Here is a 14,456-nt window from a genome sequence, read left to right on the forward strand (position 1 = left end):
CAGTGAGTTGTCTCAGCCTTTCTGTCCGCAGTTCGCAGCAGCGTGGTGCCCTTTATTTACTTGCAATGTCTCTATAGAGATGAACGTCCGGATCCTCGGTGGCGTACTATAAACGTTATACACAGGCCTTGAGAGAAGCGCGCAGTTGCACGGGTTTACTGTTTGCTGATTTCCAAAGTGCTTGCGGACGCGTCGTCCTCAGGGCATTGTTGTACGTTGACGATGGCAGGTAAAGAACGTGGCAGATGCGCTCTTTATGCTATGCAGATATCTTCGATTTGCGTAAGCTTGGAGAGTTGCGCAAGCACAACCAAATTTTACGCCCTAGATCTGCGGAGATAAGATTTTAAATTGATTAGAATGCTGATAGCTCTCCTGTAACACTTCCCAGGGGAGTGCTATTCATACAATTCTTTTATTTTACGACCAGTGCTTACAAACTTTTGCGTGCATACTTTTCTCGAAACATTATTTTTCATATAATTATTAAATGATTATAATTATAATAGAAATTATATTCCATTATTAAAATTGCAATTATCAACTTAAAAAAAATAATGATTATAATACTTATATAGATATCAAAATAATAATTAAAACATTTAATTAAGCGATTATGTACAAAGAATTGCTGATGTCGAATTGCGCGGGTAATTTTTTCCATGCGAACTTTTGTTCAGACCAACTTTTGTCGATGCGAATTTACATGCGTTTTTTATCCCGTACGAGAATTTGTAACGAACTTTTGCACAAGTACTTTTGTCATATGAATTTTATGCATTAGGTGCGTTTGTTAAAGAACAGTTGCATTCATGCTTCATGCATGCATACTTTATTCAAACGACCTTTTGTTTTAAAGTCATCTGATGCAAATCCTTTGAATCCCGTGCAGGGCGGCTCAGCACGACTTTGTGTCGAACTGTCTCCTTTGTGTGCATACGACTGATCCGGGGAGATTATGTCAGTTTGGGATGGTTGAAGTTTACATGCTGGAGAGATCGCAGCTGGAGGGACTGGTGTGTTGACGTGTGATGAGCACTGCCACGGTCCACCGCTGGTATATTTTGTACGACGTGAGTTATTGTTCATGTTCGTGTGATCGTGCTTCGTTTGGTCATCCCTGCCTTGGCCTGTGACAATATATGTTTTGTACCACCCTTGCCCAGGTTTGAGCCAATGCATGGCGTGTGTCACTTCACACAGTATGCTGCCACGTTCGTGCGGTATACTGTGTTTGAACCACCCTTCACCAGGCTCGAGCCAGTTTGCAGCGCTTACGCCAACTTTGACAACGTTCGTGCCAGCATACGGTGTTTGAGCCATCCTTGGCTAGACTCGAGCCAGTGTGCAGTATTTATGTCACTCTCGGTCAGGTTCGTGCCGGAATACGCACCTTCAACCCGCGCGAGGAGAAGTATACCAGGCCAGAGCTCAAGTTCAAGAGGGCAGTGTTCATCCGAAATGTGAACCGGCTGAAGGAGATGGGAGCCGGGTTCGCCGAAGGAGCCAAATTCATCAAGTGAGCCGGCCGTCTGGGCGCCCGTTGGGAGCAGAACGCCGGCCGCACCGCGAAAAAACAGCCATGAAAACATATTGTATTCCATTGCCACAACTACTGTTTGTGGGATGCAAATGGTGAATAGGGTGTCTGGTGAGAACCAAGGAAGAAAACCAGTCGGCGGGTATTCTTACAAGCGGGTACGCAGGCCGAGTGAGTCCTTCAATATTTCAGAATATTTTTTTGGTTTGGCGGCCTGACTCGGCCATTGCGCTTAGACAGTCGGACTCAATATCTTTGCAACCACTGATCGCACGTTCATGTAGTTTCGAGATGCAAGAGATGCGTGATGTAAGACTTAAGCCGTGCATATAGTTACATTTGCATGCGAGCTGCCCTTTCAGGCGGCTTTTCCCCGAAGCCTTTTAAAATCGTAACGACTTCAGCTCCCCGTTTGATAAACATAGAGAAGGTTACGTTCTCAGGTTGCATAAACTGGGGAAAATGAGTCGAGCCGGTCCGCATCTTAACGACCTGGCGTAGGAACGACACGAGATAATTAGCTTCTGGCAAGGGAGAAAACGGGCATTGATAGTGACAAAAGTGTGGCTCGATGCGTGCAAGTAATCACGTGCTTTCGAAAAAAACCATGGATGATCCCGTTTTGAGGGTCTGTAAGAGTATGTGTGAGACATAAGGAACCAGAGTGGATGAAGGCGTGATATACGCTGCACGATGTCGGCAAATGTACCGGCCACATCTGACTAACCACTGATTTCCGGCTGACCTGTATGTGGGCCAATAAGACATTGGGAGGCGGACAACATCACCTTCTCCGAAACTAATCTTGAATGCTAAAAGCTGTGGTCTAAATCCCGGGAGAGATTGAGCTGGAAGGTACGCAGGCGCGTCTTGACGTCTATTGTGACCAATATCCACCAGAATATTTGCGTTTTCCCAATATTTTGATCCCGCTTGCTGAAACGTAAATCGTCCCAAACATATTGATGTCGTCAATCGAAATTGCCGGGCCTGACCAGACTCATAGGCTATCCGTTTTCAAGTGCTGTAAACTGTAAAGAATCGCGCAAGTGCACGCATCAGTGAACCTCCGCCCGTTTAATTCTCTCAGAAGATAGACTTCCCAAAGCATTGCTGAAACTGGCTGGTATCGGTTACTGATAGTTTTTTTACTTAATGTGCATAGTTTTTGGCGTCACCTACATAAAAACAATACCTCTCTCGTTTGTTTATCACTTTGGTCTTCACATGGCGCACAAGACAACCTACAGGCTTTTCATGACGGTATTGTTTAGTTTGGACAGTTGAAGAGGCTTATTGAAAAAAAAATGTTTTATGCATGATTGGCTGTAGATATGTGCATCTCTGGTTTAACCGCAATGCTGATTCTCAAATGTCACTTTCCATGTTCTGATATGGTCCAACGTTTGATTTCTGGGCGGCGGTTTTTGCAGCGCGGTGACAGCTCATATGTCTGATTCGTTGACGAGTGGTTTGCTCGGTGCGCTCCCTGCCAGAGCCCTGTTAACGTCGTCGCCAACTGTACCAACCGTGCGCTAAAGAGTACGCGAGTCTCTAGGTCGCGTTCTTTCGTTACACTTCACTCCGGCCCGTGAAACTGATCCGTCTCGTTATGAGCTGTGCTCTGACCGCCACGCCCGCCGGCGCCCGCAGGAGCATCTTCGACTGGGACTCGAAGCCGAGAACCATCGCGGCCTTCATCGCCTTCATGGTCGGCGTCTACTCGTTCGAACTGTACATGGCGCCCGCAGCCCTGCTGGTGGTCTTCTTCAAGGGTTGGGTGGTAAGCCGGTCAGGAGGCGAGGGGATGGTGGCGGTAAGCCGTGGGAGGCGAGGGGTTGGTGGTGGTAAGCCGGCGGCGGGGGAGGGGGGGGGGGGGGGGGAGTCGAGGGATTGGTGGTGGCAAGGGAATCGACAATAGATTGGTAGCAAGACGTCCAAGCGCTGGGTACTACGCCAGGGAAGGACTGGTGAATGATTAAGGGACGGGTAGTAAGGCAGGTGGGGGATCTGTGAAGCCGTTAGGGTATGAGGACCAGTGACGGGATGTTCGAGGGATGTGTGGTGAGGTAGGCAGGGGATGTGTGATGAGCGGTCAAGGGATCGACCATGACACAGTCGCGGTTGGACGGTCATGTAGCGAAGGCATGTCAGACCGTTTAGCAACGCCCGTCGTGGCTGAACATGTGGGACGAGACTTCACCTTCGCTCCCGTAGCCTGCCATTCCACTGCAGCAATCGTGGCCGCCGTCCTTCTGTCGCCGCCACCCGCTGGCGCCGGGCGTCACTGAGCGACGTCCGTCCTCCCCGCCAGGTGAACCTCATCACCTCCGGCTTCCGGAGCGCCGACGAGGACGAGTTCGTCGGCGACGACGACGACGACGACGACGACAAGGACAAGGTGGGTCGGCGTGCGGAGCCGAGCCCGTGGCCCGCGTCGGCCGGGCCGGCCCGCACCCAGCGCTGCCTGATCGTGCCGTAGTCGGCGGCGGCCCCTGCTGCTGTGGGCCGGAGCTGCCGCCGCTCGGCACGTCCGTCCAGGAAGCCTTCGATGTTGTTCAGTGTGCGGATGTTGCACGCTTGCAGCACTGGTGCAGATGGCCCGACCACACTTCGGGAACATCTGACAGATGTTAAGTAGGCGGCAGCATGAATCTAACCCCTGGCAGTGCACCTGGTGGCGTCATGTGTGTGACACGCCGGCTGCTCACCTCGCGCTGTGTTCGCAGGCTAAGGACAAGAAAAAAGAGCCCAGCGAGGTAAGTAACGCGTGATGGTGATGGCCCCCGTTCCAGAGTACGTTTTTAATTTCCCAGGGTCCGGTCTTTCGAAGCCGGTTGGTGGCTCTAGTCCTGGTGTGTTCATAGAAGTTGTTTGCAGTCCGTGGTGATATTTTCTTACGAGCATGGAGGTGCTTTTAATTTGTTGCCCTTGTTTCTCGGGTTCGTGGTTTGCCTCTGAGATAATAACTTGTATGTTGTAAATTGCTTTTACGTATCCGTTAGAATATTTTTCACACATCCACGGCCATCGAACAGGTGGCTTCATTGCTGGCTTTCGTTATCGTTGATTACGACCTGCTTCAAAGTATCATCGTTCAACGCAACTACGGTCAGCAAAACCTGCTCGATTGCATCCATTCAAATATCTAGACCTGACAGATGGGCCGCCATGCTTAGCGCGCTTTCACTCGTCAGGCGTCTATAGCGCTTGCCTGTGCTTGACCGCTGTCTGCATGGCTCGGTCTTCACTATCGGGGCTGTGCTTTGCTGATCATCGGTTTTTTCGTGTTCCCGGCTATTGTATCTCTGCACGCCTTTTCCAGTGTTTTGGGATGCTTTCGAATCACTAAATGTCACACACATCCGTCGCGAGGGGCGTCATATACCTGCCGTACTTTTCTATTGTTGCTGCTTTGCTGCTGACATGACCTTGCATGACCCGGCCAGGGACCGGCGCAATTTTGGCACTGCGCGGCTGTCTTCTTTTTTTTAGGGATGTTGGAAATTTCCGGCCGCGGATGTCACTCGGCGAAAGTTTTGCCATGAGTGGGCTCGGGGAGGAAAACGTGCTTCAGCTTCCCAGTCTCATCAAATGACATACATCAAGACCATGCAGAGAAGGATCGAAAGGCTTTGAGAAGTCTTGCTTGTTCCATCATCCTTTGGGCATGTCTAACACCCTTGCAGTGTCTCAGCAGGGCGGAGCCGTCAGCTGACATCAGTCTCGTCAACTGACCGCGGCTTTTCGTTCTCAGACAGCGGCATCGGGCACCATCGGACGTCTCGCCTTGTCGCCGTCCGTGCTGTGCAGAAACGAGCGGCTGTGTTCCGTTGCCGCTCTCTCTGCTGTAAAACGCGTGGACTCTGTGGGCTGTAAAACACATGTCCTTCAGGCGCCTCTTAACCTCCCTCTGCGGGGCCTCCTCTGCGGGGCCCCCTCTGCGGGTCGGCCCCGTGGATCGCTTCTGCGGGGCCTTCCCGTGGCCCCAAACGGGTTCTGCCTCGCGGAAAGCAGCGTTGTCAGCATCTCTCAAATCTGGCCGGTCGTGCTGCAGGACGAGAAGAAGTCGCTGAAGGAAAAGCTGATGGCCGTACAGGAGGTGACGGCCATGGTGCAGAACATCCTCGGCTACATCGCCTCGCTCGGGGAGTGCGTCCAAAAGTGGGTACCGACGCGGCACAATGTGCGCCTGCTGGCGTCGGGCGTGTTCGGGGATATTTACAAACGTGATGGGCCCGCCGCTTCATCGCCTCGCTCGGGGAGTGCGTCCAAAAGTGGGTAACGACGCGGCGCGATGTGCGCCTGCTGGCGTCGGGCGTGTTCGGGGATGTTTACAAACGTGATGGGCCCGCCGCTTCATGCTTTCTTTTATTATTTGAACAAGAAATGACGGGGCCGTGTGAATACTTCCTGCTGATGGGGTGTCCCTTTGACACAAGCCGCTGAGTAAGTGTTAAACGCATTGGATCGAAGGCCTGTTTTGGCTCGTGTGACAGTGTGGCGTCATATTTTCTAACATTCGGGAGAGAACAGCGTCTGGTGCCGTCTGAGTATTGTTTTGCCTCGTCATGACATGGTGTGATGTGGTATGCTCCTGGCTGCAAGCTGTGGCTGGGCTATGAGAGGACAGCAAACCTGACAATCATAAACACGTGCTTCCTTGACCCTAGTTTTCCGATGTCGTATTCTACGGTTAAGTGTACTTTGCTAGAACGATGGCAAGGCATGGAGAGGGATGAAATTGATGATTTCAATAAATCGGTTGTACTTGTCTAGGCAGCCAGCAATGCCAAACATGTCTCATCACTGACCAAAACCCTGATCTCTCCCTGGATTCAGCTGGCTTCACTTCAAAGTTGTACCCCCTGGCCCCCATTTAGGGGTATATCAGACCAGTTGCATTCCTTCCAACCGCACAGCAGCTACGTCCCTGGGCTTAGTGCTGGCTGTCTCTTACGCCGACCGCCGCCCCCGGTGTCCTTGCTTTCCTGCCAGCACTGACGCCCGCTCCGTGTTTGTACCCTCTGCCCCCATTTAGGGGTATATTGTTACGCCCGCTCCGTGTTTGTACCCTCTGCCCCCATTTAGGGGTATATTGTTACGCCCGCTCCGTGTTTGTACCCCCTGGCCCCCATTTAGGGGTATATCAGACCAGTTGCCTTCCTTCCAACCGCACAGCAGCTACGTCCCTGGGCTTAGTGCTGGCTGTCTCTTACGCCGACCGCCGTCCCCGGTGTCCTTGCTTTCCTGCCAGCACTGACGCCCGCTCCGTGTTGCAGCACGTTCAACTTCACCGTGCCGTTCCTGTCGTGGCTGGCCGTGCTGGTCTTGAGCGTAGCAGCCGTCATACTCTACAGCATCCCCATCCGCTACCTGGTGATGCTGTTCGGAGTGCACAAGTTCTCCAAAAAGTTGCTTCGGCCGAACGCCATACCCAACAACGAGCTGCTAGACTTCCTCTCGCGCGTGCCCGACAACGATCAGCTGGTGAGCACCAGGGGGTGGGGCACGGGGGACAGGCGGGGCTTGGACTAACGGCGAGGTTGGATGGGGTTGAGGCTGCGATAGTAGGCTTCAGAGCTCACATAACAGGTACTGCTGGGTGTGAATCATGACACATAAGAATGAGATCATAAGCTCAGCAGACGCACTTGAGACTTTCCAATCGGGCAGCCGTACCCGATCCGACCGTAGCTACCAAAGAACAACACGACAATATCTAAGTAATGGATGGCGCGAAGTACCTTTCCACCCTGCAAAGTTGACTTAACACAAAATGATAGCCTTCTTATGTGTTCGTTGTACCGTAAATATAGAGGGCGGTAGGAAGACGACGGCTGCTCCCGACAAATCTGGCGGAATTTTTGCGGTGCAGAACCAGCACATAACATCAGTTATGAAGCACATGCTATCCGGAAGAGTGCGGGAAAAGCCGGCAATGACAGGTGGCTCTGCCTAACGAGTTACGAGCCAAACACAACGTGTGGAAAGGAAAACTTGATATCGGAAGGAAAGATCTTCAGCTCCTGATTTTTCGGCACTGTGAGTTGAAAGCTCTTACGTTTAGATTACGATCTTCAATATGCCAGGTGATACTGGTTGAACAACGTTGTTATGCTAATGATCGATTTTATTGACGGTCCCCAATATTTCGAGCTATACTCAGCCTCGAGGATGCTCACAACACTGAATACCGTCAATAAAAATTAATCGTTACGACATCGTTTAACCAGCACCTCCTGTTTATTGAAGCTCGTTAACTCAACATAAGAACTTTCAACTCGCAATACCACGAGGCATGCATGCAGCAGCTCCGCTATGAAGGCAGTTCAGGGCGACTTTCTGAGACGACCGGCAAAACTGATCGATGGAGTGTCCAGCTTGTGATGGATGACGTCGTCCCCACCTCTGGTGACCGGTGCCAGGTCATGAGTCCAGCCTCGTCCTCACCCCTGGTGACTGGTGTCAGGTCACGTGTTCGACCTCGTCCTTACCCCGGGTGACTGGTGTCAGGCCACGTTTTCGACCTTGTCCTTACCCCAGGTGACTGGTGTCAGATCACATGTCCGGCCTGGTCGCCACCCCCTAGTGACTGGTGTCAGGTCACGTGTTCGAACTCGTCGCCACCCCTGGTGACCGGTGTCAGGTTACGTGTCCGGCCTCGTCCCCATCCCGGGCGATCGGTGTCAGGTCACGTGTCCGGCCTCGTCCCCATCCCGGGTGACCGGTGTCAGATCACATGTCCAAGCTCCGGGCGGCGTCGCTGACATGCTGACCGGACGGCCGACGCCCGGTGTCGTCAGCTCCAGTGGCGTCGGCTGGCCAGGTTTTCGGTCATAAATCGCTCTATTATAAAGAGCTGTGTCGCAACATATTTCACGTATGTACATGCATTCGATTCTATGCGATGCGGCTTTCGGTATGGCAAAACGGAAGTGACAACGGAAAACATATTGGAGTGGCAAATGGACTCAAAGCCAAATAAAGCCGGTGGGCTCATTCGTCGTGCATCAAGTATACGAGTTCTGATTTATTCAATGGTGCTGTACGTTTATCATCATTGCGATTTTTTCTCTAAATTAGTAGCACGTATTTCAATACTTTTTCACCGTGAGCCAGCCTTTAAATCGCGAAAATTCGCCACTGATGACTCAGTGTGTGGATGGTGGGTCCGTTTCCCTGCGCTACAGGGAATGAGAATGGGATCTCAGGAAGTGGAGACTAAATTGCGGAAGGTACGCATGCGGTGCGCTAGACAACACGCTGGTAGCCCTAACAAATGTTAGAAACTGGCATGGTTTACGTCTAAAGTTGCCCAAAGCTGCCCAACAATAAATCGTAAAATGGAATTTATGTGCTAAAGCGTTAGCAAAAGTTGCATACATCCAACACCTACCGGTTAAGCATACAAATAACGCTGTCAAAAGCTCGACTGGCTGGGAAATGCAGTGCAGTGCTATTTTAAACTGACCACTTAGCTACAACATTCCCACTAGTTTACGTTATACAAGCTTCACCGATCGCCCTAGTGGTTAACGAGTCTGCGTTAACCACGACGCGTTATACACTGCGCGTCTGGGAAACCAGAGGTACGGGGTTCGATTCCCCACAGTGCCCGCCCTTCTTGCCATGGTGAGATGCAGGCGACGCCATATAGCCTCAGCAGCTGAGAGCGTCGTAAAGTCCCAACGACACACACACTATCGCCTTCGCGGAATTGACGCCTAAACAAGATCAAACCTAAGCTTTGCCAACTACCCTCTAGATGGCAGCAGGTACCTCCACGTGCCGCTCGTGCCACCGAGCGACTTTTGTCACGTGCCACTTGGCAGAGGGCGCCGCCGCCAGGCGGAGCACAGTGACCGTTTCGCTTACCGCCCCCGAGGCCCCACACAATGAGCGTCGGCGTAAAATTGGCCGCGCCGCTGACGCACCCCGGGTGGTAATGGAGCGCACGGTTCAGCGCACCCGACGGCTCGTTTGTGACTTGGACGCTTGTCCGAGGCGGTTTTTAAGCCGGCGGTTCTGACAAATCGCCCGGATTCCCCGAACCGGTTTCAGCGTAGTTACAGCGTTTGGTGGACCGTTCTTGCTGTGCTTCCGATGCGTTTTCTCGAGTCGAGTGGTGAGCTGACAAATGTTGGAGACGGTTGTTGACTTCCGCTTTTGCGGTGTTTTTATAGGAGTTTTTTTTCACGGCGCGATGGTTACCTAGAACGGCTGAATGGAGACAACTAGCGGTACAGGGGTGCCTTCTCAGCTCTTGAATAGTGAAGATACGAACTGAATATTTCCATAATATCTATTCTAACTAAACTGAACCCTGTAAATCTTACAAAATAACGTCTAAAGTAAGAAAAGAACAACAAATTTAAAGGTCCATTTAAAAATTTATATTTTGGGCTCTATCGCAGTCTTCTTCGAATCGCAGCGGACCGCCTGTCGCCAAGTGATATCCGAGAACACGGGCCCCTCAAGGACAATGTAGTTTAGGTGACAGCACGCCGCCCTGTTTCGAAAATGTAGTGCTGGAGACTCTTGGTGACCTGAGGACCCTCACCTTTCAAACAATACAAGATCGTGATGAATCGGAAATAAAGCCGATGAGATGTAGTGTCGGGTGATAAGAGTGGTGGTCGGCGGATGAGGCTGATGATACTCCACGCGATGAGCAGAGACCGACACATCAGTCTCACCCGGCCGTGTGTCGTATCTCATTACCGGTACTGAGAGCTGTCGTCTGTAGAAGCGTCTTACTTGAGCCTGTCTGCCCGCCTCTGCGCCAGCGTCGGGTGTTGCAACAGGATATCGGTCTCACCGGAGACTGTCTCTGTTCTCAGCGCCAGTACCGCGAGCTGAGACCAACTCAGGTGTCGGACGCGGAGAGACGGCGCGAGCAGCGGATGAAGCAGGCGCAGAAGAAGTCGGCGTAGCGGGGCCACACTGCTCTCATCTCGTCGTTCGTCATCACCATCATCATCCGCGCCAACTCTCGCAGGCTTCCAGACCCTTTCCGTCGGCTTGGCTCAGCCAGAGTTATATTTCTCCGCGTCCATGTTGTTCATGCTGTCACGCAAGTCTTCTGCACATCTGCCGTAGTTACTTCACTTGACGGAATTTAAAGCTACGTCGAAGACCAAAGTTTCACTGGTTCATTTGTTCTTTCCATAGCTCGGAGTGCATTTTAAGCGTGTTTTATGTTGAGTGCATTATTGTGTTGTTCAGAATGAGTTTTTCGCAGGTACACGTATGTTTTCACTGGCTGTATCAGACCACTTTGCTGTATGCCGTTCTACGAGGGAACAAATATTGCTTGACCATTGTCAGCAAACTCGGTACTTCACGATATTAATTGAGCAAAGCACCCGTTGCCTTGTAGGGCGGCTCCGTGCTGGCTTCATGCTGTACAGCTCCCCTCGTTCCTAGTTAAGAAACACCATCTTTTTGCATTCCTGTGCTCCCGTTTGACTTCACCTTCGAACCGGCTCCGTCATTTTCCAAGGCGCCAGGGTAGCTCTAGTCATGGACCTAATCTCAAGACGTTCAGGGTCGCAGTTTTTGGTGGCATTGTCTGTCATCACGGTTCGGTATTGCTTTTTTGGTTTCACGGTTCACGTTCGTGATCAGTTTCGTGTTTCGTGGTGGGTGGTTCCATGCCCTGCTGCGAGTGGTTCAGTGCTCAGTTGTCGTTGGTTCAGTGCCATCCGTTGATGGCTCGCAGTCCAGTTGACGGCGGCCCATCACCCTGTCTTCGGTGTTCTGGCATCCAGTTGTCACTGATCCAGTGGCCAGATGCCAGTGGGTCCGCGTCCCATTGTTGTACTGCAGTGCCCGTTTGTCGTTGGTTCAGTGTCTGGCTGTGGGAGGTTCAGTCCCAAGTCAGCAGTAGTTTAATCGCCCGAATGTCAGTGACTTAGCGCCGCCTCCGCGGCTGGGAGTGAGAGACACAGCGCTCGCCCGCGCTCGCGTCGGGCTTCGTCCGCCGACCCGGCACCGCACCGGCTCACACCTCCTGGGGCGCTCCTCCGCCGCGCCGTCACTGTGACTGGGCAGCTTCAGACGGAGAGGGGCGGGACCGGTGCTGGCTCTGCCGCCCCACCGTCGGGGCTGCGAGCAGCACCGTCAGAAGACCCCAGACAGCCGCGGCCAGAGGCGGAGCACTTGGCTTGTGGCTCACCTCTGGAAAATTGCCGATGTTGATGCCCCTTCGCTCAGCGAAGGTCGGCTTTCTCCGGTCATCTCCTTCCTTCTTTTGGTGGGCTCGTGGTGTGGCTCGTGCCCCTCTCACCGCTTCCGAGAGCCAGCCACGTGCAATACGGCTGTTAAGCGGGCTGATTGTGTGCCATGCGTGATGCGTGTGGCTGTAAGTGCAGGTGTAAGGCTCGTTGCAGGCGTTTAATGGCTTCCGTCCTTTGGAAATGTGTCCTTGATGGCGTTGTGGCTCGTGGTAGGCTTGTCATTGGCTGTATAAACTAGACATGTCTCTGTCATTCCCGGGGGCGCGTAGACTGCTCGCAGTGGAAGTGCCCATCGACGCCGTTGATGCATGTGGACATTCCCAGAGCTTCAACGGGGCGTCGCAAAAGTCTGACGGTATTTTTGCGTTCGATGTTACAGTGCTGGTCGTGATTTTGGTGCCTTTGATTCATGTTGATACTGGGGGGTAAAGCGACTGGAACATTTGCAATATGATCTGGCCTCCTCATAACATGTTCACTTTGTCAACTCCCGGCTTTTTGACCTGATTAAAGGTAGTGTGAATGCTTCACCGTACAACCAAAACAACCGTGATTCTACACGCTAGACATGTTTTGACCAGCAATAGCAGGCGAAATGCCACGGCACGAATATTCTCCGTTTCCGCAAAATCAGTCAGGCATTGAACGACAGCGGATATTGGCCATCGCAGCAGTCAGCTAGCTCCCTCGCAGTCCACGGCAGCCAGACGCCCCGTACTCCCAGCCTCCCACGGTCAGGCCGCCGCCGCCGGCGCGGTGCCTGACCCCCGCGCTGCTCTCGTCGTGTCGCTCTGTGTGCCAACGTGTCGGCTGCTCGGCCGCGGTGGAGGGGTGTCGGGTGTACACGCGCTGTGAGGAGCCGCGCCGCGCTCCGCGGCTGTCGGGTGTCGGATTCTTGCCGTCGGGGCGGTGTCGACCCAGCTTCGGGCCGCCGCCGGCCGCGTGCTTGGCATTACCACATCGATAATAAACGACAATAAGCGATGTGTGAATTGTGTTTTGGTGGGACAGCTTTGAAGTGAGGAAGACGGGTTGGTCGGGAAGCAGGCTGCTATTACGAGGCGCGGGAACAATGCTCACACTTGGCTTGCGGGGCGATATAGTCGGACGCATTACATGCCACATGCAGTGAAGCAGCCGGGATTCCGAAGGCACCGCGCTTCCGTCGAAATGAAGTGAGCGCCGCATAGTTGAACAGAAACACGTGATGATGACGCATGTAGTGTTAACCATCTAATATACTTTAGATGTGTGAGACAAGCAGTACGATGTAAGCCGGGACGAAATGAGGGCGAAATATTAGATGGAGCAACGAAACCACACGCCCTCGACAATAGATAACAGTAGGTATGGCCAATCCGTTGCGAAGCCCTCGCATTGGAAAGGCACCTTTCAGACCTTTCCACAACCATCGATGAGCGGCGATTTGCAAAAGCTTAATCAAATTTAATCTTTAGACTTGTTGGTTGAAGGAGCCATCAACCGAATACCATGGCGGAGACAAGCTTGATTGGTTTTGATAAGCATGCCAAACCAGTATTTTTCAACTGAGTCCACAGTTAAGCTCAATAACTTTAACGAAGCGTCGAAGTGCAGGCGACAGCAAAGAAGTAAAAAAAAAAATGCTGGGTATCCCCGCGGTGACTAACCCAACATGTATTTGCCATCGATCGCAAACAACACATCGGCATTCAGGGAAGCTTCCTGAACGGATGATGAGAAGGCCAACTGTCTTCCCCAGATTCTTGGGAAAGTTTATCTTCAACGGATAGAATTGCTTAAAAATGACCGGATAGTCTGGTAGTCGAGTCAGATTTGGTATCCCCCATTGGACGAGACCGACAAATTTGTACAGGGGCGAGGGAACTAGGGAGGTTAGAGGGTGATTACATCACGAGCTTTCTGAGAATTTGACATCGGCTCAATGGACGTACGGTTCATGGACGTGGGTCGGAAATAAACTACCAAAAATAGCTGCGAGTCCCCCAAATTTGAGGAAATTATCATCGCACAGGAATTTTGGAGTGATCACAATTTTAGCTGCTACGACCAAACCACCGTACAACGCATGTGTTTGGAAAATACATTGGTTACAATAAACACGTCCACATGCTTGTGTAATTTCATGGCCAGATTTGTCTGCTTAAGCCGCAATAGCTTGTATTTGAGGTCGGCGTCGGCAAACGAAACATAGTCAATATCTGACGCACACGACGATGTGCATACGACACACACATACTATGACACACACACAGACACATAGACACATACGATCTGACACACACATACTATGACACACACACAGACACATAGACACATACGACCTGACACACACATACGACGTACGGCTTTGGTGTTCATCAGCGAGTGGTAAGCGAGACGTGCAGTTGGCGTCAAGTCTTCGTCACCTTTGATTGCCGCAAGATGACACTAATCTTAATCAACGCCTCCAAATCGGTGAATCCATGGTTGTCACACGAAGTCGCGTGACCGTCTGCAGACGTTGACCCAAACTTTTGATTGCTTGATTTCTCTTCCGTCGGAATCCATAAATTTTGAGTCGCTGCCAGCGGATTAGCCAGACTGTAACTACGGGGTCGCATTGGGACATCGCCATTTTAAATCAAAACACGCGATTTTGTCCAACTGCTCCACTGGCCACTGTCGTCCCTGCT

The 14,456-nt window shown here is 51.9% G+C and overlaps 1 protein-coding gene across 6 annotated transcripts in view; it reads left to right on the plus strand.

Annotated features, from left to right (window-relative positions):
• Mctp (multiple C2 domain and transmembrane region protein) overlaps positions 1 to 12,773 on the plus strand; it is a 75,216-nt gene extending 62,443 nt beyond the window's left edge. For 5 of the 6 annotated variants that reach the window (XM_037225979.1, XM_037225977.1, XM_037225980.1 and 2 more), the window contains 7 exons: positions 1,374 to 1,519; positions 3,194 to 3,323; positions 3,855 to 3,941; positions 4,270 to 4,299; positions 5,598 to 5,704; positions 6,823 to 7,030; positions 10,384 to 12,773. In XM_037225979.1, the coding sequence (XP_037081874.1) occupies positions 1,374 to 1,519; positions 3,194 to 3,323; positions 3,855 to 3,941; positions 4,270 to 4,299; positions 5,598 to 5,704; positions 6,823 to 7,030; positions 10,384 to 10,476 (801 nt within the window). In that variant the 3' untranslated portion in view covers positions 10,477 to 12,773. The remainder of the gene's footprint in view (positions 1 to 1,373; positions 1,520 to 3,193; positions 3,324 to 3,854; positions 3,942 to 4,269; positions 4,300 to 5,597; positions 5,705 to 6,822; positions 7,031 to 10,383) is intronic. The other variant, XM_037225978.1, reaches the window with a different exon arrangement.
• The last annotated feature ends 1,683 nt before the right edge of the window (positions 12,774 to 14,456 follow it).

This window comes from Pollicipes pollicipes, unplaced genomic scaffold (assembly GCF_011947565.3).
Source record: "Pollicipes pollicipes isolate AB1234 unplaced genomic scaffold, Ppol_2.1 Scaffold_5724;HRSCAF=6776_pilon_pilon_pilon, whole genome shotgun sequence".
NCBI lineage: Eukaryota > Metazoa > Arthropoda > Thecostraca > Pollicipedomorpha > Pollicipedidae > Pollicipes > Pollicipes pollicipes.